The following is a 27,936-nucleotide window of genomic DNA, read 5'->3' as shown; positions in this document are numbered from 1 at the left end:
TAAAATTAAATCCTAAGCCAGAAAATTAAATGATTTAGAGTCAAAATTAATTATAGAGAAATTAAATATTTTCCAATTGAAAAATAATCAAAAAATTTGTGGGTCAAAGAAAAGTCAAAATTTGGAGATCCCCCACCAAGGAAAAATGGATATTTAAAGAAAAATTGAGCCCTTGAGGAAATTAATCCAAAATATAAATTTTTGGATTAATAAAAAATGGGTTTTAAGTGAAATTCGAAATTTTCCTCAAAATAAATATTTTCAGCGATAGAGATTAAAAGATGATCAAATTATTACCAATGTTCGAAATTATTTTGATGGGGATCAAGCCAACTAGCGGTTATTTTCCACTTGGAGGATTTCTCTGTAAATAGAAGTCATTTTGCTTCTCAAGTCATTTTGATCCTGGGCTTTCTCTGGATGATGTAAAATTTGTAATGTTGGTATTGAGCCATTGCTCTGCTGGGAACGTTTTAATATCATAATAGAAAGACTTTAGGGTTCAGTTCATGGTGTTCTTGTTCCATTGATCTATGGTATGTGCTAGTTATGTGCTAATCCTATATTGTGCTACATTGTTATATGAATTGTTTCATTTGTCGATGATAAGACATTTTATTGGTAAAAATTAATTTTTATCTTAGGTGATTTGATTCACCATATGATCTAATGATTTGATTTGAGAAAAATTATAGAGATTTGCAAGTACACTGGCCCTTGGGCCCCTAGTTCACACACTGTGGAAAAAAGCCGACTATGTTTGGGCTCTAGGAATTTTTATATGGTATTCTAACTTTGCAAAAGGGTGTGTGACCAATATTCTAAATTTTCGAAAAATACATTAATACATTTATCCATTGCCATTATTTAGAATTTATTTCTCAAAAAAATTAATTTACAAATATTGTATATTTGTAAATATTTTGCAAATAAATTTTATAAATTATTTCTAACCCTTGTTTGCAGCAGTTGAGGTTTAGGGTTTATCTTAAATTTTGTATATATATTGGGGTTTTGGTAAATTTTATTTCATTTATGCAAGTAAATTCACAAGCCATCAAGGAAAATTCAAATTTTGTGTAAGGGATTCAAGGGTTTCTCTCACCCAAGTGAGACATCTAGCGCTTTGAAGGAAATCACTAGCGTTTTGAGGAATATCTAGGCCTAGAAGGCAAGATCTAACCTCTAGCTACCTTACAAGTTTAACACTCAAGCAAAAGAGGAAATCGCTAGCCCTTAGAGGAGAATTTGTGACAAATTTGTGGCAATTTTTTGAAGATCTAAGTCAAAATTTAATTTTGCAAGGGTTTAAAATCTTTTTAGGGCCTTCTAGGCCTAGCGTAGCCCTCATCTACCCTTGTCGTGGCCTCTTCTTCCTCCCTTAGTGAACCACTGGCCTATCTTGGCCTCCAAACCCTTGTTGTGTCTCCTTTACCCCTGTCGCAAGCCTTAAAGGGCTACTTCTCTTAGCCGCAAGCCTTTCTAGTCCTCTTCCTTTCCTCTGCTAGTCTCATCCTCCCTCTATGAGCCTTTTTCTGCCCTCCGTGAGCCGTTCTCCTCCTCTACTGCCTCTTAGCAACCCTATCTCCCTCTGTCGCAGGGCTTAAGGCCTCATTTCCCCTAGCGGCAGCCTCCTAACCCTTGACGGCAAGGCTATTGGCCTATTTACTAACCACCGCAGGCCTACAAGGCCTTTGCCTTGGTCGTTGAACCATCCTAGGTCTAGTGTTGGCCTCTAGCTCTCATCACTACCCTCATCTAGCCCTCTTTGCCTCATTTCAGTCATCATTTGGATTATCATTGCTTTTTTGTCACTGATACTTTGTGGTTGTAGATATATTCAAGAGAATTTTGAACTAACAACTGTGGTTGCAAGAGGCCAATTCATTGGAAGAGTTTTGGGCAAGCAAGCCACTCATTTTCAAGGCTTATTGGTTTGCCTCCTCAAACCTCATTTTCATCTATGTTTTACTAGCAGCCTTTGATCATTTGCTTACAGTGGTATAAAACTCATATAAGTGGCATAAAATTAACTAATAAGTCACCTAAATACATTAACAAGTCATTGCACCAATTGGGTAATCACAGTTTGGCATATATTTCAAGTTTTGATTAGTTTAAAAGCATCATAAAGTCTGATCATACATAATAGTGACATTGGAGAAGGATCCTAAACTCAAGTAAGCATTTATCTCTTGGTTTCCCTTGCATCATTGTTTACAATCTTGTGTTGGCAAAGTAGTTTAAGAGGGCTGCTTTCTAAGTCTTTCCTTGGCTGCCTCATTTGCATTTTGCACACATTTTTTCTTGCACTCATAGGCATTTCTCATTGATTAAATTTTAATGTATTCTCATAAAGTCATCTGCAAGTATTTGGATTAATTTGGCATCTTTTGTTTACTGCTGTCATAAAATTTGATCATACGTTGCACAAGTGTTCCTAACATTGGTTATTGCTCTATTGACAAGCATAACACATTGTGAAAGGATTGTTTATATTGGTGGACTGTTAAAAAGGTTGATAAATTGGTTATATTGCTTCTTAATGAGGATACTAACACATCGCTTTCTTGTGAGTTTCATCATCTAAGAGGTCATAATTTTGCACTAAATAACTCAATCATGAAAGCACTTGACAAATCAATCTCAAGAGTTTAATACCTTTTTTTGAATGGTTGATATTGTTTAATTTGGTAATTAAAAGGGATATTGGACTTGGGCATATTAGCATTTAAATTGGAGATCTAATTGTTCTACATAAAATTGGCATTGTGATAATTTGTTGTCATAAATTCGAGAGTTGCTAATTTTGTGTAAAGAACATTAATCATCTAAAGTTTCAATCTCTTGAGCAATTGTTTATTGGTACCCTTTTCATTCTTGTATGGTCTTCTAAAGAACCTTGACTTATTGTTCTAAGTAATATCATGGATAAGTGCTCTAATTTTTCTTATTCGTCATTATTGTTATTGAATTTATTGTTCATGGTTGATCTATTATGATAATCTAATTCTATCTTTGACATATTGGTGATATGTTATAAAGAGCATTAATCTTGTCTTTTATATAGTATTTGAGCAATTATCTCTTGGTTACATCGGATATATCTTTTGCACACTATTGAATTTAAGCACTTTCTCTTGTGGTTGAGTTTATCATTCATTTGCTGTTAAGTACCCTGTTGTCATAGCTTAAGATCCATTGTAATTAAGTAACTTAAGGAACATTAAGTAATCTCACCTTAAAGAGCACTCAATCACCTTGCATTTTCATTTCAGGCATAGTCTTGCAATTATAAATTTACCTCCAAGAATAAGCTTGGTTGATAGAAAGATAGGGCCACCCTTCTTCTTGTAGCTTGCGAAGGATAGACACTCTCTAGTGGTTAACACGATGACCTTGCAGTAGTCAAACCCAGAGTCTTTGCAGCACCGGGTTGTTAGATGTCAAGGGGAGGTATCGTTAACCAAGCCATTGCTTGCTTCGCCTTGACTTCTCTCTACAACTTACTTTAAAGACTAGCCTCAAAACAGTTAAGGATTAAGGGATTCACCTAGTTAGGCATTTAACTAAAATAGACCAAGACTTTGCATCTCACCTAGGTTGTAGGACTTGCATAACATATAGGTTAGCAAAGCATCTCCAAGAAGCAACTGATCATCCGGTCATTTGGTGTATAATTGATATAAAGCAAGTATTTGACTCCATAAGGAACTGGTCTCACGCAAAAATCTAATCTAATATCTAAAACTTGCTAAATCAACCAAGTAGCTAGGTCATTCAGTTGTGTCTCCCTGATTTATTGGTTGCCAACAAAACTTGTATTCTCACATTCCATAGGGACTATCCCCCATAGTCTGTTGGAAGACAGCTAGAACAGAGAGGGCAGGGATCAAAGTGACAGCCCCTGCCCTGAGCCGTTGTTGCACCGTGCCTGTACAATTTGAGCGACATCAAGGGTAAATCGGATTGGAGATTTTTCCTTCATTTACTCTCATAGAGCTGATATAACCCGAGGATCACCATTTAATTTATTGCTGTCATGTCTCTTTGTAGAGGACTCTTCTTTGTTGTTATGGTGGACATTTCACTAATAAAACAGAGCTTCACTGATAAAACAGAGCTTGAAGAGTAGTTGTAGTAACCCTCTTCCACTCTTTTCATATTAAATCTGAATCTTGATGTAGTAAGGAGCTGTGCAATTAATAGAAAGCTGCTTCTACTTCTCCAATTTCATGTTTGATTGATTATTTAGCTGCCACAAATTGATGGATGTGTCATTGTTCCTCTTTTGTACATTTCACCTAGCTGTCATAAATATATGAGATCTGTTCATGACTGATAACACTTGCTTTAAGGTGGTTCATCAAGCCTTCTCCATATGCTTTCAAGTTCCATTTGTTTCCCGAACTCCACAACCCAAAGACAAGGCACTACTCTTTCTTGAATCCACCATCTTAACATCTAGAAACCCAAAACCACCTTTCACTAATATCTCTTTTGTAACAACTTTGTAAGGGCTAACAAGTGATCCAATTAGGGATCCCCCCCTTGGCTGGAAAGGCACCAGCCTAAAGACAGACATTCACTGACGTGACAATGGGTGAAGTCCTTGGTTTTCCCTAGATATGCGTTTTTGCTGTTGAACCTAAAAGATTTATTGAAGTGCAGGTTTAGAAGGTTACATCCCTCATAGCATATATAGGCAAGGGCTATTGTCTAACCACTCTTCAACCTGTAAAGTTAATGATCTTGAAGTAAATGTATCTCAATTGTTGATGTAATATATGCAATACTTTCAAAAATACAAAAAGATAGTAAACTGTAATCAGTAGAAGACACCCCACACCAATACAAAAATAAGGCTCATACATGTAATATACCTAGGGTATATTCGAACAATTGTCAGAATGTTATAAACAACCACGATGCAATAATAATCAGAAGTTACATTCTACGTATATGTTGTAATAATGATAAGTCATCCCTTTTTCCAAAGGGTATGACTTGTCACCCAAACATGTATTTACATACACACCATTGTATCTCAATTCATCAACGCTATATAATGTTTATTCATATTAACAAATTATTTAAATGTGAATATTATGGAGTTCTTTCTTCATGAATGATGATTTCATAAAGTGAACCATGAAGTTCACTTCGATACACAAGTAGTGCTCTCCCAAGCATGAGCAGTTGAGTTGGATTGCTTGGGGAGTGTAAATTGCATTCAATTTGGAATAATACAGATACAAACATAATTGTTAACAAAACAAAAGGATGATAGTATGAACTTACAATATCAACATCATGAGTGGCAATTTCTTGTGCAATAATATCTGCCAATAAACTGTGGCTCCAATGTTTGTCAAAGCCATCCTGGTAGTTCCATGGCAATGTTCACAAAAGCAACACTTGAAAATCTCTTTTAAAATGATTGATAGATGACACACTACACTTGTATATTTCAATCAAGGACGTACCTACACTAGAATGTGAAAAATGGGTATTATATTTCAGAGACTCACTTGTAGTTCTAAATGATCCAAAATAGTGACATTTCCAATTGGCACCTGTATATACATAACAAGTAGTCAGTTGTTAGCAAGAAAGTGCTCCCATACAAGAAGAAAATCACATTTCAGTGTTCTCTTGAAACCGTTCAAGAAAAGCATATTTACCTTGAGAACTAAACAAGCACGAAGCATCTCTTCCTTTCTGACATATCCCTTGCCTTCTACATTACCTAACAAAGAAAATACCACAATTTCAAGCATGTTATCACTTGATGTTAGGTGTGCACACAAAAATAGGATGAACATGGCAGCCATGCTTGAAAGAAGATAAACAATTTCAAGGATGGGAAACCCACAAAGACAAAAATTGACACATGCATATTATGCCTACAAGTTCACACCATATTTTGAAGAAACCATTCTCCTTTGCATTTCTATTTCTTTGTTTGTTTTGTTGTCTAGAGAAGGTAGATGATTTGAGTAATCAAGTCAATAAAATAAAAATAGTGGATCAAGTTCAGTGGGTAGATTGTGTCAACTCAAATAGACAATGTAAAAATTCCTACAAACGAAAGAACCCCTACTGCAACAAATCTGAATCTACTTCACCTACTTGATTTTAAATTACATTCATCAAGTTATTCTTCTGAACACTGAAGAAAATTACTTATGCAGCCTACACTAATGAAATATTTGATCTCATGAAACAAAAAACAGAGCAAAGAACAAGATACATAGGACACACTTATTTTTGGACACAATAGTCCTCGGAAAAACCCAATGCGGGAAAACCAGTGCGGCAGTTCTGAGGGTTTATTATTATGCAGGAGAAATATCTGAATACAAATCCAAGATGCTCATCTAGCAATCCTTTACAGAGAAAATACTGGTGGAAAATCTAAGTGAGTTTTACCTCACTTCACCCGATAGAATTTCGGTTGAACCGGCACAAGACTGGCTAACCCCAGCTATTTCTGCGTTGGCTCTACGTCAGCCCTGCATAACCTTCTCTGTCGTTTGTGTCAGCTCCCCCGGCTATTCCAGCAGTCCCGGTAGTTGCGTGGCAGACAGTTGTTCTGCATCAGCTCTCCCGACTACTACGCTACCTCTCTGCAAGTTCTCTCTGCCTCTCTATTCTGTATATTCCAAAAAGTCCTCCTCCCGGATTCTCTTTGCCCCTCAGCTGCAAGATCTCCCCAATCGATTTTCCTCCTGAGAACTTCTCACCTCAGAAAATCAATTTCCTCAATCTCTCTGTGTGTGTTTCCAAATGAACCCCAAGCCTCCATTTTATACTTTTCTTGTTGAGTCTTCAACGGCCGAGATTAAGTCTCTAATCAACGGCTAGTCTCTAATCAACGGCTAAGATTAAAACATGACTTGATCTGCCTTCTAGATCATTCTCACCCATATTTTGATTAATACCCATTAATATTTTAATTTCCCAAAGTTTAGACTTAGGAACTCCATTAAAAATATTAATTATTTTAATAAAATACAATTTGGGTGGAATTTCACCAAACGATTTTTGGGTTCTTTAGAACTCATGCGCCTTAGCCTCTCCACCAAATTTCGAGGCTAGAGCACTTCTGATGCTACCAAAAACTAAAAAACGATGTTTCAATTAATTTTAGTGTATATGATTATATCAAGTTAAATTTTTCAATTTTATAAATCTAGGTATGTTTTTCAACATAACAGCGATCTCCAAGAAAAACCAACTTCCTTAATTAGTCAAACCTACAAAATAAAAATAAGCAATACCTTTTCCTTTTTCATTGTTTTTTTTCAATACTATGATGTGCAATGTTACCCCCTCTCACCTAGGGGTAACAAAAGGAGATGATTCTTCCATGATCCATATTGTAGAGAATGGTCCCTGTTGCCACAAAATTTAGCGGGCCTAATGCGAATCCCCACTACGCAGAACAAGAGAAAGGATTGTCACTGTCACCTCAGATGTTAGTTTTTGATGGATACGGTGGCATCGGACAAGTGTTCTAGCCTCTAAGGTGTCAGAGAGGGTAAGCAACACGAGATCTCCAAAACCCAAAAAAGGTTTTGCGAGAAAACACTTACAAACCTCTCAATTAAATTAATTGATCAACAATTAAGAAGTTCCTAAGTCTAACTTAGGAAAATTGATTAATTAATGGGTATTAATTAAGGAAATCGATTTTTCTCTAGAGACTTCCGAAAAAGTGACTTGACGGAGTCTAAGATGATTTGAGCGATTGATCATGATTAGATCTTGGTCATTGATGCTCCAGCAAGAGATTATAAGAGCAGGTCAAAGGGATTGGAGAAGACACATCGAGAGAGCAAGGCAGTTTGAATTACCCAGTTTCCAGTATTTAGCAAGGCGTAGATGTGATATTCCTACTTAGTGTTTCACTAAGTAAATATCAATTTTTGCTCAATTTTAGTGTATTGCATTGTTTCACTCAAGAGAAGTGGGCCTAGGGGACCCACAATTGATTTTTGGCATGAGAAGCACCCCAACTTTTGAGTTCAAAGGAAAGATTGCGACTTTGGTGGAGTGTGGGGGCCACCACAAAGGATTTTCGCCCACATGGAGAGTACGCTCTCATTGGTGCGAAAAAGGTGAGGGAAATTCAATGTGGGCCCACATGGACAGCCTTGGAGGCAAACCGACAATAGGAAGGAGGGGCTCTCATTTTGCTCATCATCTATCATTTTCAAACTTTGTCTTTTGACAAGAGCGCGCTGGAGCAGTGAACCAAGTCTGCATGTGTTGTTCAGCACACCGGGTGTTTCTGAGCAGAAATCCCAGCGCTTGCTTCGGTGGACTTCGAGTGCCAGCCGTAGGAGGGAGTTCTACTTCATCCCAATTCGTACCAGCAACAGGGAATCGAGTAACAGCAACAGGAAGAGTAACAGCAGCATAGGGATTGCGTAGTCACAACTAGAGGCACTCTGGGAAGTTGTAGAGATAGGGGAGTTTGAGGAGGAAATTCGGTGGGAAGGCTTGGGAAGCCTTCTAACAGGGTTTGTAGGCATTTTGGGAGCATTCAGAAGCAAAATTCTCAGGTGGGTTGATTTACCCAACAGGAGAGTCAGCCAAGCCCAAGAGGGTCGAAATTCCAAGGTCAAGCTTTAACCAAACCCTTCGTGGGTTATTTTGAGTTTCTTAAGTAGAGGTTGTGTTAATTTCCTGAAATTTTCTGAGTAGCAGAGAGGGCTCTAGCAGCAGGTCATTTCAAGCAGTAACACCATTTCTGGGCATTTATAACGCAGCACTCGGGCCGAGTTGTAGCATCTTGGAGGAGGGTGATTCAGGGACCATTTTGGGCTTTTGCTAGCTTGCTAAGAGCAAGCTCGAGTGCATTCATTCCAACACCTTGATTTTACACCTCTTTCCATTAATAAAATGAGTACGCAGCGTTGTTTTGGGAGCAAATTCATGGTCTGATTGTTTGTTCTAATTTTATGATGTGTTTATCTATTTTGCTTTGAATATTTACTGTTAATTTTCCTTTAGGATATTATAGTGGTATCAGAGCTCATAGACTTAGCACAGCCTGTGGGAGTAGCGCAGTCTGTGACACCGGAGGATAGGCAGAACGTGACATACCGGAGGCAGATGTATAGAAGCAAGGAACGATGGTTAGAGATCACCCCTGATCCTCTGACTACAGAACTAGAGGTAGAAGAAACCAACATGGAGGATAATGACGGGGACAAAAGGTAGGAGGAGAAGGAGTTTTCCCAACTCCTACTGGAGGCAATGCAGGATTTGTCTTGAAACATTGAAGGAATGGGCCAGCGAAATGGCAATGGCAACAAGGGTAAGGGAGTCCAAGGGGATTTCCACTATGGAGAAGGATCTGGCACCTCACATCACCATGCATCTCTCCATGCCAACATGCCATTGATTCAGAATACACCCCCTAGATCCACCATTCCTACAATCTGGAGCAGGTGGGCAACCAGAGCAGGAGGAGGCACCTTATGGGGACTATTTCCTAGAGTATCAGTCTTATGGGCCTGATTTTGGGAGGGCCATCACTTTCAAAGATTTCTGTCAGTTGAAGGGCAACAACAAGCCCAAGGGACAAAATGGTGGAGGTTACATGCAGGGGACAGATTTGCAACGCACTGTGGGGAGGTTATTTCTCCCAACCTTCGATGGGTCCTCCAAGAGCTTGGCCAAGGCATGGGTCGAAAAGCTAGATGTTTATTTCCAGCTGAACCAAATGACAGAAGGAGAGGCAATCAAGATTGCCATGTTGCATCTAGAAGGGGAAGCCCACGACTAGTGGTTCCGCAGATTGACCACGTTGGGACATGCGAGAGTGATTGCCTATGATGATTTCACCAGGAGGGTGTTGGAGCGATTTGAGAGGAAGGATTCGGAGGAGTATTTTGGGGAGCTGACAAGGCTCAAGCAAACCAGGAGTGAAAAAACCTACATCTAAGAGTTTTTGCGATTGTTTGTGATGGTGCCTGACTTGTCAGAGCCTAGGAGGATTTTTCATATTTGTGGATGGGCTAGCAGAGCCATTGCGCGGGTTACTGAGGTCCAACAGGCCCACTACATTGCAAGATGTAGTTGGGAGAGCCTGAGATTTGCAAGATGCCCTACCCAGGGCAAGGGCACCATTAGCCCTAGACAGGATTTCCAGCAAAGGGGGAAGGACATTAAGGCTCCACCACCGAGAGCCAATCAAGGACGTGGGTAGCTGGATGATGAGACCCGAAGAGACCTCAGGAGGAGGAAACTGTGCTTCACTTGTCAAGAGTCGTGGGCACCAGGCCATAGGTGTGCAACGGGCAAGGCCCACTATATCGAGGTCTTCTCTAACAGCGATGCAAAAGATGAGACCTATTTTGAGATGAGTGGAGAGGACAGCATAGCATCGTAGGGCGGAGGACCACCAACACCACCAAGTGGATTTCCCTTCGCTCCTAATGGAGGGGTCCTTGCATCACTGCGTGGGTACCCAAATTCTTGACTATGAGGATTAGAGGCACTATTCAGGGGCAGCGTGTCTCAGTTCTAGTGGACAGTGGGGCTACCCAAAACTTCATCGATTCTCAACTGGTTCAGAGGAGGGGCATCACAACTAAGGAGTTTGAGGGATTCTTAGTTCTTGTGCCTGGGGACAAGGCCATGCAGTGCACTCGTTATGTACTAGCCTTGTCAGTGACCATGGGGAACTACTCCATGACAGATCATTTCTTCGTGGCGGATGTATCGGACACCAATGTAGTGTTGGGAGTCCAGTGGCTCTACACGCTTGGCAGAGTCACAACAAACTAGAGGAAGTTGGAGATGGAATTTGTAGGGCCAGATGGCAAGACAGTGTTGCTTCGGGGGATGCACTCCTACCCACCACAGACTGTTTCGGCCCACAATATGGAAGTTGACTTGCGACATGGAGACATTGAGTGGGTTGTGGAGTTGAGGATCTCAGAGGCTGAGGAAAAGCCCAAGCCACCACATCTTGAGATACAGGCTATTCTTGATAGGTATCCAGTGGTGTTTGGGAACATACCGTTGAGACAACCCCCTGACTGGGGGTTTGAGCACACTATTGAGTTGGAGCCTGGGGTGCAGGTCGTCATCACCACCCTTTATCGACATCCCAAGTCTTATCAGGATGAGATCGAGAGGGCCATCCATTAGCTGTTGGCACTTGGGCATATCAAGCCCAACTCTAGCCCTTTTGCTTCTTTAGTTGTGCTGGTGAAGAAGGACGGGCCCTTACAGATGTGCATCAATTACAGGGCCCTCAACAAGAAGACGATGAAGAACCATTATCCCATTCCCCGTCTAGATGAGATGATGGATGAATTGAGGGGAGAGAAGTTCTTCTCGAAGATTGATCTATGGTCGAGGTACCATCAAATCCGAGTGAGGGACCAAGATGTCCCGAAGACAGCATTTCGGTGCCATTATGGGCACTTTGAGTTCTTGGTTATCAGATCTGAGTGAGGGACCAAGATGTCCCGAAGACAACATTTCAGTGCCATTATGGGCACTTTGAGTTCTTGGTTATGCCCTTCGGGCTAACCAACGCACCCGCGACATTCCAGTCATGCATGAACCATGTGTTTTGTGGGCAATTGAGGAAGTTCGTGTTGGTGTTCTTTGATGACATACTGATTTACAACCGGACATGGGAAGAGCATTTGCAGCACCTTGAGACAGTACTGCGCATTCTGGAGGAGCAGTAGTTTTATGTCAAACTGTCCAAGTGCGAGTTTGGGCTGACCGAGATGCTCTACCTAGGGCACATCATTGGGGAAGATGGTGTCAAAGTACATGAGGAGAAGATTAAAGCTATTCGGGATTGGCCAGAGCCCAAAAATGTGACCAAGCTGAGGGGGTTCATGGGAATTTGCACTTATTACAAGAAGTTTGTGAAGGGCTTCTCCCAGCTAGCTGCACCCCTCACAGACTTGACAAAGAAGGGGGCCTTTGAGTGGACTACTACAGCACAGGAGGCATTTGATCGCCTCAAGGAGGTCATGAGTAGTTGTCCGATGTTGGCACTTCCTGACTTCACTCAGCCTTTCGTGTTGGAGTGTGATGCATCAGGAGTGGATGTGGGGGGCATATTGATGCAAGGAGGGCGCACCATAGCGTTTGAGAGTAGGAAGCTACTACCCCATGAGCTACTTTACTCCATCTATGATAAGGAGATGTTGGCCATCATGCATGCATTGGCCAAGTTTAGGCAGTATTTGGTGGGGAACAGGTTCAAGGTCAAGACCGATCACAACAGCCTCAGGTTCTTTTTGGAGCAGAAACAGCTACAGGAGAGGCAGCAGAAGTGGGTGAGCAAACTACAGGCGTATGACTTTGACATTGAGTATGTCAAAGGGAAGCACAACGTAGTGGTTGATGCGTTGTCTAGGAGACCAGCCACTTTGTCCTTGATGAGCATCGCCCCGGACTGGAGGGCGCAATTACTAGTTGAGTACTCCAAGGACAAGTTTGCATGTGAGGTCCTTGATGGGTTGGTGACAGATGATCGGTATCGGGTGATGAATGAGGTGATCTACTACCGAGACCAGATTTACTTGGTACCCAACTCCCCGCTGAGGGAGAAGATTCTACAGGCTGCTCATGATTCACCATTAGTAGGGCATCAAGGGTTCACAAAGACATATCGGACCATCAGGGAGCGCTTTGCGTGGAAGGGCCTCAAGGATGATGTTCTAAGGCATATCCGAGAGTGTGACACATGCCAACGGAACAAGGGAGAGCAGACACACCCCACGGGCCTATTGCAGTCGCTTCCCATTCCGGAGGGGAAATGGGAAAGCATATCGATGGATTTTATTACTGGGCTGCCCACAGTACAGGGCAAAGACTGCATCTATGTAGTGGTGGATCGCTTGACGAAGTACACTCACTTCTTTGCCATTCCAGCCCAGTACTCGGCCTCACAGGTGGCCGAATTGTTTTTCAGGGAGGTGTTTTGGCTACATGGTCTCCCGAAGACCATCGTCAGTGACCGAGACAGCAGATTCATGGGTGGGTTTTGGCAGGAGTTATTCCGGTTGGTGGGTACTGAGCTCACCCCGAGTACCAATTACCACCCTTAGACAAACGGACAGACAGAGATAGTTAACAAGTGGTTGGAGGGCTACTTGCATAACTATGTGACAGGGCAGCAGAGAGCATGGATACGATGGTTGCACTTGGGTGAATATTGCTACAACACTATGCATCACATGTCTATAGGTATGTCACCGTTTCGAGCTCTATATGGTTATGATGTGTTATCTTTTGCTGACATTATGTTTGGAGACAGCAAGGCCCCAAGGGCCAAGGACTGGATCAGTGAAGCACCACTCGCATAAGACCCGCGGGTCTTGGCAGGTTCTATAGCGAGTCGGGTCACTCGCATAGGAACCAACGCTTAAGACCCTTACTCGGCCAAACTCGCATTAAAATTGTGTACTCACATAAGACCCGCAAGTTTGGCATAAGACTCGCATCAGGCCCCTATAAGACCCGTCGAACGTCAAATTGCAAACTTTTTTTCTCCTCTTCTTTTTTTATTTTCTTTTTTGGAAATGAGGTGGAGGAAAAGGGAAATTGGAGGCAAGAAAATGCTTTATAAGCACCTCTCTCCCTTCCATTTGTCATTCACTTGTCATTTGAGTGTTTGACTCATTTCTGTGAGTGTTGAGTGACTCCATTGCGTAGTGAAGGAGCTCTTGGAGGAGGCTAAAGGAGGCTTCAGAAGATCAAACCCAGCTTCAGGTAAGCTTCATGAACCTTGTTTGAATGCTTTCCATGTAATTTTTTTTTTATTTTTTTGTATTCAAGTTAAATTTTTTTGGTTTTCAATTTTGTTTTAATTTGCAAATTTTTTTGGGCTTCCGATCTTATTCTATAATGAGGGGTCTAACATTCAAAGACATCCCAAGGTGATGAGAGGTGTCATGATATGCATTGAGAAGATATCCCGGAATCAAGATATTCAAGACAAAATCAACATACAACGAGATATGTACAAGGAAGCATCTGACATGTTTGGATTCAGCTCAAGCCAACGTCTCAAGGACAAGAAAATGCCTTGTAAGTACAAATTGTTAGAACTTAGCTTGTAATTTTGTTAGTTCTCTTTTATATGTTTGGCATTGCAAATTGATAATCTTTGTTGTTATTTTTTTACAGCTCATTTGTGGATAGATTGTGGCACTGAGGCACCACAATTACAAGAATTCGCCATCAGAGTTCTGAGTCAACCTTGCAGTGCTTCTTCTTGTGAGCGCAATTGGTCAATGCTTGAGCACATCCACAGCAAAAAGAGAAACGGGTTGGAGCATGAGAGGTTGGAGAAGTTGGTTTTCATTTGCTACAACCTTTGAATGCTCACAAAACAAGTGCAACCAAAGGATGCAGATCCAATTTTATTGGATACTATTGATTTAGAGTCTGATTGGGCTGTGAAGGAGGAGTCCCCTGATTTGAGTTAGCTTGATGAAGACACTAAGGATCTCTCTGGTTTTCCATCTCAAATGGAGACTACAAATAAATCTGCCTCACAGTTGCTTCAGCCTTCTGATGTTAGCATTAGCTCCACGAGGGCTTATTGTAGGCGCGGTAGTCCATGAGTGATGAGACTCAAGATTATTACGAGACAATCATTTATCATTTATGACATATGTATTTGAATTTTGAACTTGTTGACATTTTTTATTTTAATAATGGAATCATAATTCCTTTTCTTATTCAATATCAAATGTCTTGCTTACAAAAATCAAATATGTTATGTTGTCTTTTTATAGATATGAGATGATGTTATAAATTATTGCATATATTGTGGTTTTTATAACTTATAAGGCTTGGAATTGTCATTACTTTCTTTTTAGTGCTTAAAATTTACCATATTTTAAGGTTTTTTTGCATTTTGACGAGTCTTATACGAGTACAAGTCGTGCAACATTGGACTGGATACAGGAGAGCCAAGATATCTTGAGGGCTCTAAAGGACAACCTATAAATGGCCCAAAATCAGCAGAAGCTTTATGTAAACAGGGGCAGAGTTGAGAGGCAGTTCGAAGTTGGGAACTTGGTATTCTTGAGGCTCCAGTCATATAAGCAGTCTACACTCAAGCAGAAGGGGGCCTAGAAGCTCAAACCCCGCTTCTATGGGCCTTATCATGTCACTCGAAGGTGGGGGAGGTAGCATACGAGTTGGAGCTACCCCTAGGGAGCCGGGTGCACAACATTTTTCACGTTTCTTGCCTAAAGAAGGCACTGGGGCAGCAGGTTACAGTTGTCACAGAATTACCCCTATGGACTATGAGGGGCATTTAGTGCTGGAACCGGAGCTCATTTTGGATACCAGGGAGAGACAATTGCATAACAAGGTCATTAGGGAGTTTTTGGTCCGATGAGGATGCCACCTGGGAAGGGGAACAGATACTACAACATCCTTCTTTGCAGTTGCTTGAGGACAAGCAACATGTTGGCGAGGAGGACTGTAATTTTCCTACTTAGTGTTTCACTAATTAAATATCGAATTTTGCTCAATTTTGGCGTATTGCATCGTTTCACTCAAGAGAAGTGGGCCTAGGGGACCCATAATTGATTTTTGGCATGAGAAGCACCCCGACTTTAGAGTTCGAAGGAAAGATTGCGACTTTGGTGGAATGTGGGGGCCACCACAAAGGATTTTCGGCCCACATGGAGAGTACGCTCTCATTGGTGCAAAAAAGGTGAGGGAAATTCAATGGGGGCCTACATGGAAAGCATTGAATGCAAATCATCAAAAGGAAGGAGGGGCTCTCATTTTTATCATCATCTATCATTTTCAAACTTTGTCTTTTGACAAGCATGCTTGAGCAGTGAGCCAAGTCTACATGTGTTGTTCAACACACCGGGTGTTTCCGAGCAGAAATCCCAGCCCTTACTTCGGTGGACTTCGAGTGCCAGCCCTAGGAGGGAGTTCTACTTCATCCCAATTCATACCAGCAACAGGGAATCGAGTAAAAGCGGCAGGAAGAGTAACAACAGCGTAGGGATTATGCAATCACAAGTAGAGGCACTCCGGGAAGTTGTGGAGATAGGGGAGTTTGAGGAGGAAATTCAATGGGAAGGCTTGGGAAGCCTTCTAATAGGGTTTGCGGGCATTTTGAGAGCATTCAGCAGCAGAATTCTCAAGTGGGTCGATTTACCCAACAAGAGAGTCAGTCAAGCCCAAGAGGGTCGAAATTCCAGGATCAAGCTTTGGCCAAACCCTTCGTGGTTTATTTTGGGTTTCTTGAGTAGAGGTCGTGATTAATTTCCAGGAATTTTCTAAGCAATAGAGAGGGCTCTAGCAGGAGGTCATTTCAAGCAATAGCACCATTTCTGGGCATTTACAGTGCAGCGCTTGGGCCGAGTTGCAACGGCTTGGAGGAGGGTGATTCAGGGACCATTTTGGGCTTTTGCTAGCTTGCTAAGAGCAAGCCCAGGTGCACTCATTCCAGCATCTTGATTGTACACCTCTTTCCATTAATAAAATGAGTACAAAGCATTGTTTTGGGAGCAAATTCATGGTTTGATTGTTTGTTCTGATTTTATGATGCGTTTGTCTATTTTGCTTTGAATATTTGTTGTTAATTTTCCCTTAGGGATATTACATCGAGCCAAAGGAGAGATAGTAGCATGGCTTTGCAACAGTAAGAATTTTCAGAGAAATTCTCAGCAAGTCTTCCAGTGTTCCAAAGGCAGGAAAGTGAGGCCGAATTTATCTGCAAAAGAGGTCGTACAAAGTAGTGCAAGTTGCCGAGATTGCCAGTGCAAGTTGTCGGAGTCAGCTTGTTTCAGTTGCAGGAGGTCGGATTAAAATTCGGAAGGCAGAGCGAGGGGTTTCCAGAGAAAGAAAGATGCAAGACGGCTCATTTGGGGACAATTTCCAGGCTATACGAATTTCTCCAGCCAGCATTGCACAGTTCAGGCAGCTAGTACAAGTGCCAAGAAGAAGTTTGAGCAGGCCAAAGGAGGCCGAGAGATCCCTCTTGACACTTGACAGATCTGGTGTTAAGGTGTATCTAAGCTAGTTTATATTAAACTACAAGTTCTTATAATGTTCACTCAATGTTGAACAATTAATATTTGTTTTCTTTTACTTTTTCCTAAATCACAACTATGTAATAAATAAATTATAATATTATAGTATTGTAGTCTTCAAATTTTATTTGCTACTTTTAGTTGTGGTAAATAGAATGCCCATAGAAATAAATGAGATTTTAAATTTTCATTTTTTATCTACTTAACCTCAAATCCCATGATTATGGCAAATAAATTATTGAAGATGTATTTTCTTAGTAATGGTAAGAATTGAACCTTCTCATTGTTCCTTTTGTGTGACTAATTTCACGATAGAAAGACTGCCCTAGGAATAATACCTATCAATATTCTAGCATCATTTTCTTCATCTTTAAATATCCCCCACCCCACAATACATAAGCTAGAGAGCAGCCCTAAAAGAATTAACATATATATTGCAGATGTAAGATAAGTACTCGAGGGGCAGGGTTATAACATACATACTCGGAAGTGCTAGAGTATTCAGACACTCATGTATGTATATATAGAGGTATATTTCATTTCTTCACACTCAAAAGCTTTCCATTTCATGAACTCATTTCAGCAATCCCTAAGCTCTGTTTGAATGTCTTCTGTGTTGCCAAATATGGAGAAATCTTCCCCATGGGATCATACTCTACCAAACAAATTAAGTTAACATATGTGCATTGTACTTTTCTTATTATTGTTTTCAATGTAGCTTTATCTAACGCTAATGTTAATGTGACATCTCCCCCATACTGGGCTATAGAGCGCCTCTCAACATAAAAATAAATAAATAAATAATAATAATAATATGAGCTCACAGATTGTTTTTCGGGAGAAAGTTTGCTCAAGCTTCCGCGTGTTCATGGCATGCTCATAGAGGAGGGTCACACTCACCAAAAAGGAACAAGCTTATGAAAGAGTGCCACAATTTGAGCTCAGGATCACCTCACTGAGCACAGATGTTTAAAATCATGAAGATCGTTTGGGAGAAACCAAGCTAGGGCATGGTATTGCAACAAAGAAAATGCACCCACACAACAGATTGCATGCAAAAAATAAATACACAAGGACATAGGCTGTGTTAAAAAAATCAAGTACCAAGGAGGGTGAGGCTAAGCTTCATATGGTTGATATCTATTGGAGAAACTCGAGGATGAAGAAGAACATAGCAAGTGAGTAGTTCTGGCACAGACAGTGCCTACAAGCCACCTTCAAAAAAACACATTGAAACACGTATATGAGAAGAGGTAGGGCACATGTTGTTGGACTGAGAAACAAAAAAGTGTGCTAGGGAGGATAGTTGGGGTCATGTATAAAGTTTCAGCTGAAAAGAGTGCGAGTGCTTGAAAAACAGTTTTAAGTCTTTTCATAAGAGGTTTAAGGTGCCCTGAAGGGCTCTCACATTGAATGAATTCCAAAAAATATCCCAACATTAACAATATGCACAATAATACCAAGTGCACGCTAAGCAATATTTCCCTAAGGAAAATAATAGAAAAAATCATAAATACTTGATCATTAAGAAATGTGTTGTCAATCAAACTCTCAAAGCCTCCTCCTTTGAATGGATTCTCTAGAAAATTAGACAAGGATTCAAAATGTTCTTCAGAGTGATGAAGCAAAACAACTTCTGCAAACAAGCCTAAAGCACATGCAATTAGAGCTAGAGGGTCTTCATCCCTCAACTCTAATTCAATGTTGAGATTAGAAATGCGACATCGAGGATTAAAAAAGATTCCATGTAAGATTGTCATAAGAAAACCCTTGACATGAGCGTTTATGTGGGGAGCCTTGTTACCAAAATATGAAATGAATATCAGAATGAATATTTCACAAGAGGTGAGAACCTCCGTATATCTAGGTGTTATACCTAGACTAGCTATTCACTTCAATTAGTTAATTTTCAATCTTCATAGCATTAAATAGCATTAGCATCAGATCATAAATCAGCAACACCATTCAACAATAAGCAACATCAAAGACAATAGAAAAGAGATTTTTAGGTGGAAACCCTTTAGAAAAACCACTGAATGTTTTTAATGTAAGTCTTTAATGATTACATCAACAGGAAGCTCCAACTTTCGAAATTCTCCAACAACCACTAGAAGGAGGCTCCAACCCCCTAATTTATCAACTCCGGCTGAAAGGATGCTCGAACACACTAGTTTACCAGCTCCAACTGGAAGGAAACTCCAACCCCGTGGTTTTATCAGCTCCAACTGGAAGGAAACTCCAACCCCGTGGTTTTATCAGCTCGAACACCCTGGTTTATCAACTCCAACCCCCTGGTTTTATCAGCTCCAACTAAAAGGATGCTTTGACACCCTGCAAGCTCAAACTTTCCTTAGCACCACCCTGCAGGCTGCCACCCTAAAGTGTTCTCAGGCTCCAACCTGAAGGAGACTCCAATCTCTGCCTTGCACCACCCTACCACCCTGAAGATAGAAGATAAAAAAATATGATAGATTACAATGGTTATGCTCTCAGCCACCACTGCTACCAATTCACTCTTGTACTGCCTTTGCTTCTATCCAACTGTCATAACACAGTCATAATGCTGCTATCAATACAAAAACCTCATGGCAATACACGCCCCATCTCTTCCCAATACATCAATACTACCAAACCCTAACATCATATCAACACTGCTCAACGATACATGAAACTGACAAACCCTAGCAGCAACAAAAATGCTCTCAATAATGTATTCTTTGGAGAACAGCTCAGCAAACTATAATGCAGCCCCTAGAACTTCTAGCCATAAGCAAACCCTAAGTGTTGATACAGCCAAACCCTAGCATCTTCAGTTAAGCCAAAACCATAGCAGCAACACACATCAATATTGCAATAGCAACAATATCATCAAGATGATCTAGTCACTGCATTGGCAACATATATCAACAAAATACAACCTTGTCGGCAATATAAACCTCTACTCAACACATGCATTAAACTATCAAACCCTAGCATCATACAACAGTTCTGCTCAATACATCAACAATTGCACATTTAGCATCTCTCATATGTATTCAAACACACTCAACCATACATGAGGTCATACTGACAACCACACTTAGTCACACAAACATTAGCACCAGCAGCTTGGATCTAACATATCATCATCCACAACACAAACTCATGAAATAATAGCTACAGCTCCCGCAATAGAAACTCAGTTAAAGTTTTTTTTTTTGGTATTTGCACTAAATAACATGTTCTTTTGATCTCATCTCCTGCAACATTTTTACAACTAGGCTCACATTCAATGCGCAGACAGCACTTCCAATACGACAAAATGCGGAATTTGCAGTTTTCTCATGCATCCATACATTGATGTATTCACATGACTATGTTGCATGGTCTATGTATACTATGCCAATCAGTGAGCGGTCTCTACGATATAGTTCAATCAATAAATAGTCAATAACATATCGCTGCCTACATATTCATATAGCAAGCAATCATGGGATAGTCAGTTATATATTTTCATACGTATACAAAGGTCCAATGTGTCAATATGTATGTCCAGCGTACTCATCCTTTTTCACATCTTGGATATGTGTCAACCCCACATCTCAAATGTTGCCAAATATAACAGTGCTCCGCCAATTCCAATTACATGTTGTCAACAGTGTTGGTGGCACATCATCCAGCTTCCGCTACATGCGAACTTTTCATTGTTTTATGATCATTTCGTGGTTAAGCAAAACATAGGTGCATTCTTATTGGTCTTACTGGCACAGTTGCATCACTTCATTCATTGGCAACCACATGATCTAATTATTAATGCATTCACATGGCACGTTACTCGGTTCATATATAAATGCGCAGTGTATCAAATTGGGATAGACCTGCCAGATTGCACGACAGTCCTCGAATACCCAGATCAACGAAATCAAACGGCAATGGCAATTAATTTAAAAGATTTTGTGACTGGATTCTTTCAACATGTATTGCTTCCTCAACACTGAATCAATTTCCAAGCAACCAAGCTCTTTGAAATCAACAAAAAAACTTAGACAGTAGATCCGAATATCTCTTTGCATAATTGAGTAAAATATATGAAAGAAATATTGGATCTTCTGTCTTTAATTATTGCAACCCCACTTGCTCTCGGCCCTTGAGTTAACCGCAGTCACGTTACAAGTTAAAAAGAAAATGATCTGGTTTGAAGTTATCACGCAATTATACCATTTTGTCATCAGATCAAAGCAAAGAGTGTATCCAAATCAAATGGTACCCTGTGACGAAGTAATAGTTATAAATTGCGACCACTATGCAAGAACAATTCAATCCACAAAAAATTGTCACATAACTGCTCAGATTGATCAATTCACCAAAACCGTTCCCTCATTTTGCTTCAGAAATTTCCTTAGAACAGGCCTTAAACTAAACGAAATTAATCTCAGAACATGCCTTAGATGGTGATCTTATACTGGTCGAAATGGGCCTCAAGAAAATAAGCCCGAGCCTTAGAAAATGTCCCACAGAAGCCCGAATTTAAGCCTCGGGAAGGCCACAAAGATATAGCTTTGGAGGGCAAAAAAGGCCTCAGGCACCCATATGATTCTGCCTCAGAAAAACCAACGAAAAGCCAGTCAAAAATAAATATGCCTAGAAACCCTTATATGTTCGACCTGCATCCTCAAAAATAATCATTTGGTCCCTGGCCTATTGAAACAGAAAGATAGATCGATTTTTGTGTTTCAAAAAATGATACCTCTAAAGGAGCAATTCAAGCACTATATATAGAGGACGAAGGGGACTTCTTGAGAGGGGGCCGACATGGCCTAATTGTTGAAAACTGGGACAGCTATGGGACGAATAAGAACCCAACTACCCCAAAAGAAGCCCCAAAGAAGAATTCACATTTGACAAAGGAAAATATTATTTTTAATGTGTTTGACTCTGCACATATTATATTGTGTGACAAATTTATTTGGGCAAAACCTTCATCTAAATATTTGGCAAATATATTTAAATCATATTAAAGAATAAAATAGAAGGGTCTCTTCCAAGTCAGTCTCACCAAAAGCAAGGGTTACGTTGGCATCAAATCACTCCCCATCAATTAGTATAAATAAGGATTTATGAAAGCTCATTCAAGCATCTTCGAATGGATAGGATCATTAACAAGATCTGAAATTTCATATGACTAATCTTTGTGGCTCGATTACACACCTTAATAGCTCGTATATTTTCTGAGGATCGCATTACTTTTTCTATTGCTCGTATATGTTTATATATGGTTCAATTTGGTGACTCTGAGACTCACATTACTGTGGCACATCTTACCCTGTGGCTCGCACTCACATCTGAGGCTCGCATCTAATCTATGTGATGACCCGCACTCTATCCAGTGGTCCACACTCATTCTCTATGACTTGATTATATATCTGTGGCTCAATTTAATACACAATGACCATGGCTCTCATAGTCAATAGTGGCTCGCACTTTTGGTGGCTCGTCACTCTATGTTACGGTAGCTCACACTTTTGGTGGCTCGTCATCTCTATGTTATAGTGGCTCGTATGAACAAATCGCATGACATATCTCACGGGCTCGCATTGTTATCGTTGTGTCTTGCTATATTGTTATATGTGGCTTGTAGTTTTTTTTTTTGGACAGTAACGGTTAGATTTATTTGGGCGGTAAACAAGCTACCGCGTGCTTTTACAATTCTGGAGATTCATAGACAGAGAACTGGGGAATTCTTAATGGAGAAGAGAATGTTCGCTTCTAATCCGGAGATTTGCTGGTCCATCCGGTGTTCTGAGACAGAGAATTAAGCTACGTCGACTTTGACATAAGATCGCATAGTATTGGCTGTTGGAATAGATGAAACGACGCACAATGCCATAGGACTTCAAACGGAGCTTGAGCTTGCTGTGCCACAGAGCATCGATGCTATTGATCTTCCTGCGGATCTTGAAATTGCTGTTCCAAAAGGCATCAATGGCGTAGGAACCTGATTGACCGCGCTTTGGGGAGATTGCTTCATCAGCTGGAAGCTCCAACGCAAGTTTTGGGTAGAACAGCGAATGCTGCTTTCCGGAAGTGATAGACTCTGATTATGCTGAACCAAACCATCAAGATAGAGAGCGTGGTGAAGATCAAATCTGAAACTGAGATGCGCCCTTGAGGTTCCTTTGAGGGCTCTTGGGAAGCAGGAACATAACAGTAAACAGAGGTCAATAAACGGAGGCTGATATCAGGCTTGAATTATCGGATTACATAGTTTGATTTGAGCAGAGGTCCCGAAGAGCAGGAAAGAGGGGGGAATAGGAAGCCCTTAATTCAGGGAGGATAGGAGGGTCGAACAGCAGGAATTTTAAGGAATGGAACAAGAAGATTCTATTGAGTTAACCACCAGGGATCTCCGAGAACAGAGGGAGCCAAGATTGGCCTCTGTATCAGCTTGGGAATTGAGGTTCCTTAAGATATGGAAGAAGGAGATTTTATTGAATTTGGGCAGTAATAGCCTGATTTTTCTGATGATGGTGGCTAACTGAACCTGGTGGGAGGTCTTAGGGCGTAGCATGGCCTGGATGATAAGTCTTGAATCTCCAAAGACTGAGAGAGAAAGGATATTTCTTTTAATCGCCAGTGTCAGCCCCTGCCACAATGCTAGAGCCTCCGCTCTGTTGTTGGTTTCAGTTCCCAGACCCCAATGAAATCTCAGTTCCGGAAAACCTCCAGGACTCAATAGAACTCCACCACTGCCAGCAACCCCAGGGTTTCCTTTAGAGGCCCCATCGAAGAATAAACAGTGATCTTCCAGGGCCGATCTCCACTTGATGAACTCTAGTTCTTCCAGCCTAATCTCCCAATTGGCATGTACGGAAACAGGATGAAAGGGCCTTTCCTTCAGATTTGGAACCAATTCTTTGAACCATTTCTCCTCTTCTTTGACCAGACTCATTTCGTTCCTTGATGAAGTATTGGCTTCCAATGCCTCGCCCAGCAAAGCTTTTATTTTTGAGATAACTCTTATTGCAGTGCAACTTTCTTCTCGAAAAATTCTGTTATTCCTTTCCAACCATAGTTTCCAGCAAATAAATTTAGGGATCCACATCCAACTGGTTTTAAGAAGACTTTTATTTTTAAGGCAGAAGGGAGATAAGCTGGCCCAAGTTCTGAACAGGGCAGGAATGTTATCTGGAAGATCAAGGTTAGTTGGCTCTAACAACAAAACTCCCCTCCAGACTTCTTGAGCGAAGGGGCAAAGCAGCAACAGGTGACTGATAGTTTCTTCATCAGACCAACAGAGTGGACATCTGGAAGGTCCTTCCATCCCTCTTCTTCGCAAGTTATCTCTGGTAAGAATGCTTTGGTGGGCAACGGTCCAACAGAAGAAGTCGATTTTTGGAAGAGCTGGGAAATCCCATATAAATTTCCATTGGGCTGGATTTGGAGGAGCATATGGGACAGCCATAGTTCTTTTATAACCTTCGGAAACAGTATAATGGCCAGAGATGGATCCCCAGCCTCTTTTGTCTTTAGCAGTGGCCTTTGAAGGAGATTTACCTTGGAGCATATCTAATAGTAAAGAAGCTTCCCCCTACAGCATTATGGGGACCTCCCCCAGATTCCAACCATCCCAGGTTCTATCAGGAGCTTCCTTCCAATTCGAGATATCCCACAATGTGTGCAGATTGCAAGACTGAAGCCAATCTTTGATGTTTGCAAGACCTTCCACATGATTCATTGGCTGGTCACCCAAGATCGAATCATCCCAGATTTTGATTTTCCTTCCATTACCAGGGATCCAATAAAGGTATTGGCTGAATTGCTCCCTAGCAGCATTGCAAAGATTGAAGATTGGTGAACCTTTTAGAATTCTTGGAGGCTTATCCAGGCATCTCAAGCGCTGCCCTTGGAAGTATTTCTTCCAAATGACTCTTTTACTCCAGCTAGTATTTCCAGAGACTAAATTCCACAAAATCTTGGATCCCAAAGCAAGATTTTGGGCAGCCAAGTTGCGCAGATGGAGGCCTCCTTCCAGAAATGGTCGCTTGAGAGTTTCCCAGCTCACTAAATGGATCCTTCTATCATTGTTATTCCCACCTTCCCACAGAAATCTTCTCAACAGGCTGTCCAATTTGCTGAGAAAGGTTTTGGGGGCAAGGAGAATAGAGTTTTGGAATAGAGGCATACTTATTAGGACCGATTTCATAAGGATGACTTTCCCTGCATTATTCAGCCAAGAGGCACCCCAAGCTTGGATTCTATTCTTTATCTTATCGAGCAGAGGCAGCCAGTGAGCAACTTTAGGCTTAGATTTGAAGATTGGAATCCCGAGGTATTTAAATGACTCCCAGTTTCGAATTCCATCCATTTCTAAAAGTCTTGCAATGTCAGACAGCTCTTTGGTCGAACAGTTCCAGCCATAGATAGAGCATTTTCGATAATTGATTTTGCTGCCCGAGATCAACCTGTAAATGTCCAGTTCCCTCTTGAAATGTCTGGCAGAGATTATGCTGGCTCCTCCAAGCAGCAAAGTGTCGTCGGCGAATTGGGCATGATTAATGTCTTTCACCTTGTGAGTAGTTCTGAGGCCAGGCAGAGTTTGATTTTGCTGGTTATGATCTAGTTGGAAACTAAGCACCGAGGCCTGGACAGCATATAGGAGCGGAGACAAAGGGCATCCCTGTCTCAGGCCCCTAGAAGCTTGGAAGAAGTCAGTAGAACGGCCGTTGACCAAAGGCGCAATCCAAGGTGAGGCAATACAGGCTTTCACCCAGTTTATGAAGTTTGTTGAGAAGCCTAGCTTCTTCATCACAGCAAACAAAAATTCATGTCTCACCCTATCAAATGCGTTAGCCAAGTCGAGCTTAATCACCATACCTTTCTCCTTTCTTTGGCAACTAGAGTGAACTGCTTCTTGGACCAGCACAATGTTGTCCAAAATCTTTCTTCCTTTTATGAATCCGCCTTGATTTTCAGGGATGATGTCTGGCAAAATGTTTTTCAGCCTGTTGGCTATTATTTTGGAGACCAACTTATAACTGGAATTGCACAAGGATATTGGCCTAAATCTGCTGAAATCTGAGGCGCCTTTCTCTTTTGGGATCAAGGCGAGAAAGGCTGAGTTGATGCCACCGCCTAGCTTTACACAATTCTGGGATTTTCTGACCATCCTCAATAGATCTTTTTTGATTGTTGACCAGCAAGTCAAAAGGAACCTGACAGGGAACCCATCTGGGCCTGGGGCTTTATCAGGCTCCGTGTTGTTCAGAACCTCCTTTAGCTCTTCCATACTAATCGGAGCTGTCAGCATGGCGTTGTCCGAATCCTTGACGCATTTGGGAATTAAATCGATCGGATAGGAATGGGGATCAACAGCTGGTTCTTCAGGAGCCGAATAAAGATCTTGGTAGAAGGAATATGCAGCTCTCTTAATGCCTTCGAAATCCTTAATCACAGTATTTTGGTAATGAATCTCTGAGACTGATTTGAAATTCTTTCGGGCTTCGACTTGCTTATGAAAGAAGCTGGTGTTCTTATCTCCGGACTTCAGCCAAAGGTTCCTAGACTTCTGTCGCCAAAATTCTTCCTCCTCCCTGCTAGATCTATGAACCTCTTTTTGGAGCTCGACTTCTTTTAGTAGCAGACTTTGAGAAACAGGACTATGCTCCATATCTAGCTGATGAGCAGCAAGCCTATTTAGATTTTCTTTTCTTTTGGCTGTGGGGGATTGCAGTCTTTTAGCCCAATCTTTAAGATTTCTTTTTAGAACCCTGATTTTCTCTTCCCACACAAAGAATGGAGAACCATGGACGGGCCTATTCCAAGAATCGGAGACCACCTCTTGAAAGCCTTCTTGCTGGATCCACAGAGGACTGAACCGAAATGGGATGGGGCCTAGATTGCAATCCAGGGAAAGCTCGAGAAGAATGGGCTTATGATCAGAGGTGAGATTGGGAAGAATTTTAGAGGTTGCCATAAGACCGCAGGTTAGGAAAGAAGAGTGGACAAGGAATCTATCCAACCGGGCAGCAATGTGATTGGGGGCTATTCTTTTATTGGACCAAGTGAATTTACCTGAAGAAGGTTTAATATCCTCCAGGTCCCAGCCCAGCATTATGTCTTCAACCCATTCTCTGGCAGGATCCCTGACAATGGAGCCTCCCTTTTTCTCATCAAGAGCAAGGGTGACATTCAGGTCACCTGCAATGATGATATTCTCGGGATTTTGCTCTAAAAGAAATGAATGAAGCGAATTCCAGCAGATTTTTTTCTCGCTTGGCAATACAGGAGCATAAACATTAAACATACTTACTTGCTGCCCAGAATCCTTGTGGAGTAGCTGAATGAAGAGCCAGTGAGGGCTGCTTTTTTCTTGAATAAAGTCATATATGGCGCTGTTCCAGAAGGTGGCTATTCCACCAGAGGCGCCTCTTGCATTAACCGCTCTTCCATGGCCTTTTTTCCAAAAAACTTTACTGGATTGGAGGAGAGAAAGATCCTCCAGCTTTGTCTCCTGGATGAGGAGGATTTCAGGCGAGTATATTCTCACTATATCTTTCAGGGCTTCCTCTTTCGACCTGCTACCTAAACCTCTGCAGTTCCAGGAGACGTATTTCATTATTTACTTTTTTGGGGAGATGAGGCTCCTATTGGAGCCTTGTTACTCTTGCGCCCAGATCTGGTATTCATCATTGCTTTGAGAGTTTTTTGGGAGCCTTGGAGGACATCTTTGTAAGTTTCTTCCTCTCTCTGTTTCTTCTTGGATTTCCGCCCTCTAGTCGTCTTGATTGGAGTGACTAACGAGTTGTCAGTTTCAGAATCTCTCTCTTCTGATTCTCCCTCAGAGTCTGAGGCTAGACTAATGTGTTCTTCATTGCCTTCATTTCCCCTCTGACACTCC

General features: G+C 41.3%; 1 protein-coding gene across 3 annotated transcripts in view; it reads right to left on the bottom strand.

Moving 5' to 3' along the window:
- LOC149238416 (uncharacterized) overlaps positions 1-27,936 on the bottom strand; it is a 335,656-nt gene that overhangs the window by 255,184 nt on the left and 52,536 nt on the right. For all 3 annotated transcript variants that reach the window (XM_089373034.1, XM_089373036.1, XM_089373035.1), the window contains exons 4-6: positions 5,685-5,749; positions 5,532-5,576; positions 5,302-5,382 (exon numbers count right to left, since the gene is read on the bottom strand). In XM_089373034.1, coding sequence (XP_089229160.1) covers positions 5,302-5,382; positions 5,532-5,576; positions 5,685-5,749 — 191 coding nt within the window. The remainder of the gene's footprint in view (positions 1-5,301; positions 5,383-5,531; positions 5,577-5,684; positions 5,750-27,936) is intronic.

Source organism: Pinus tabuliformis, chromosome 8 (assembly GCF_031772625.1).
Source record: "Pinus tabuliformis cultivar Carrire ecotype Pingquan chromosome 8, CPIR1, whole genome shotgun sequence".
NCBI lineage: Eukaryota > Viridiplantae > Streptophyta > Pinopsida > Pinales > Pinaceae > Pinus > Pinus tabuliformis.
This window is presented reverse-complemented; position numbering and strand designations above follow the sequence as displayed.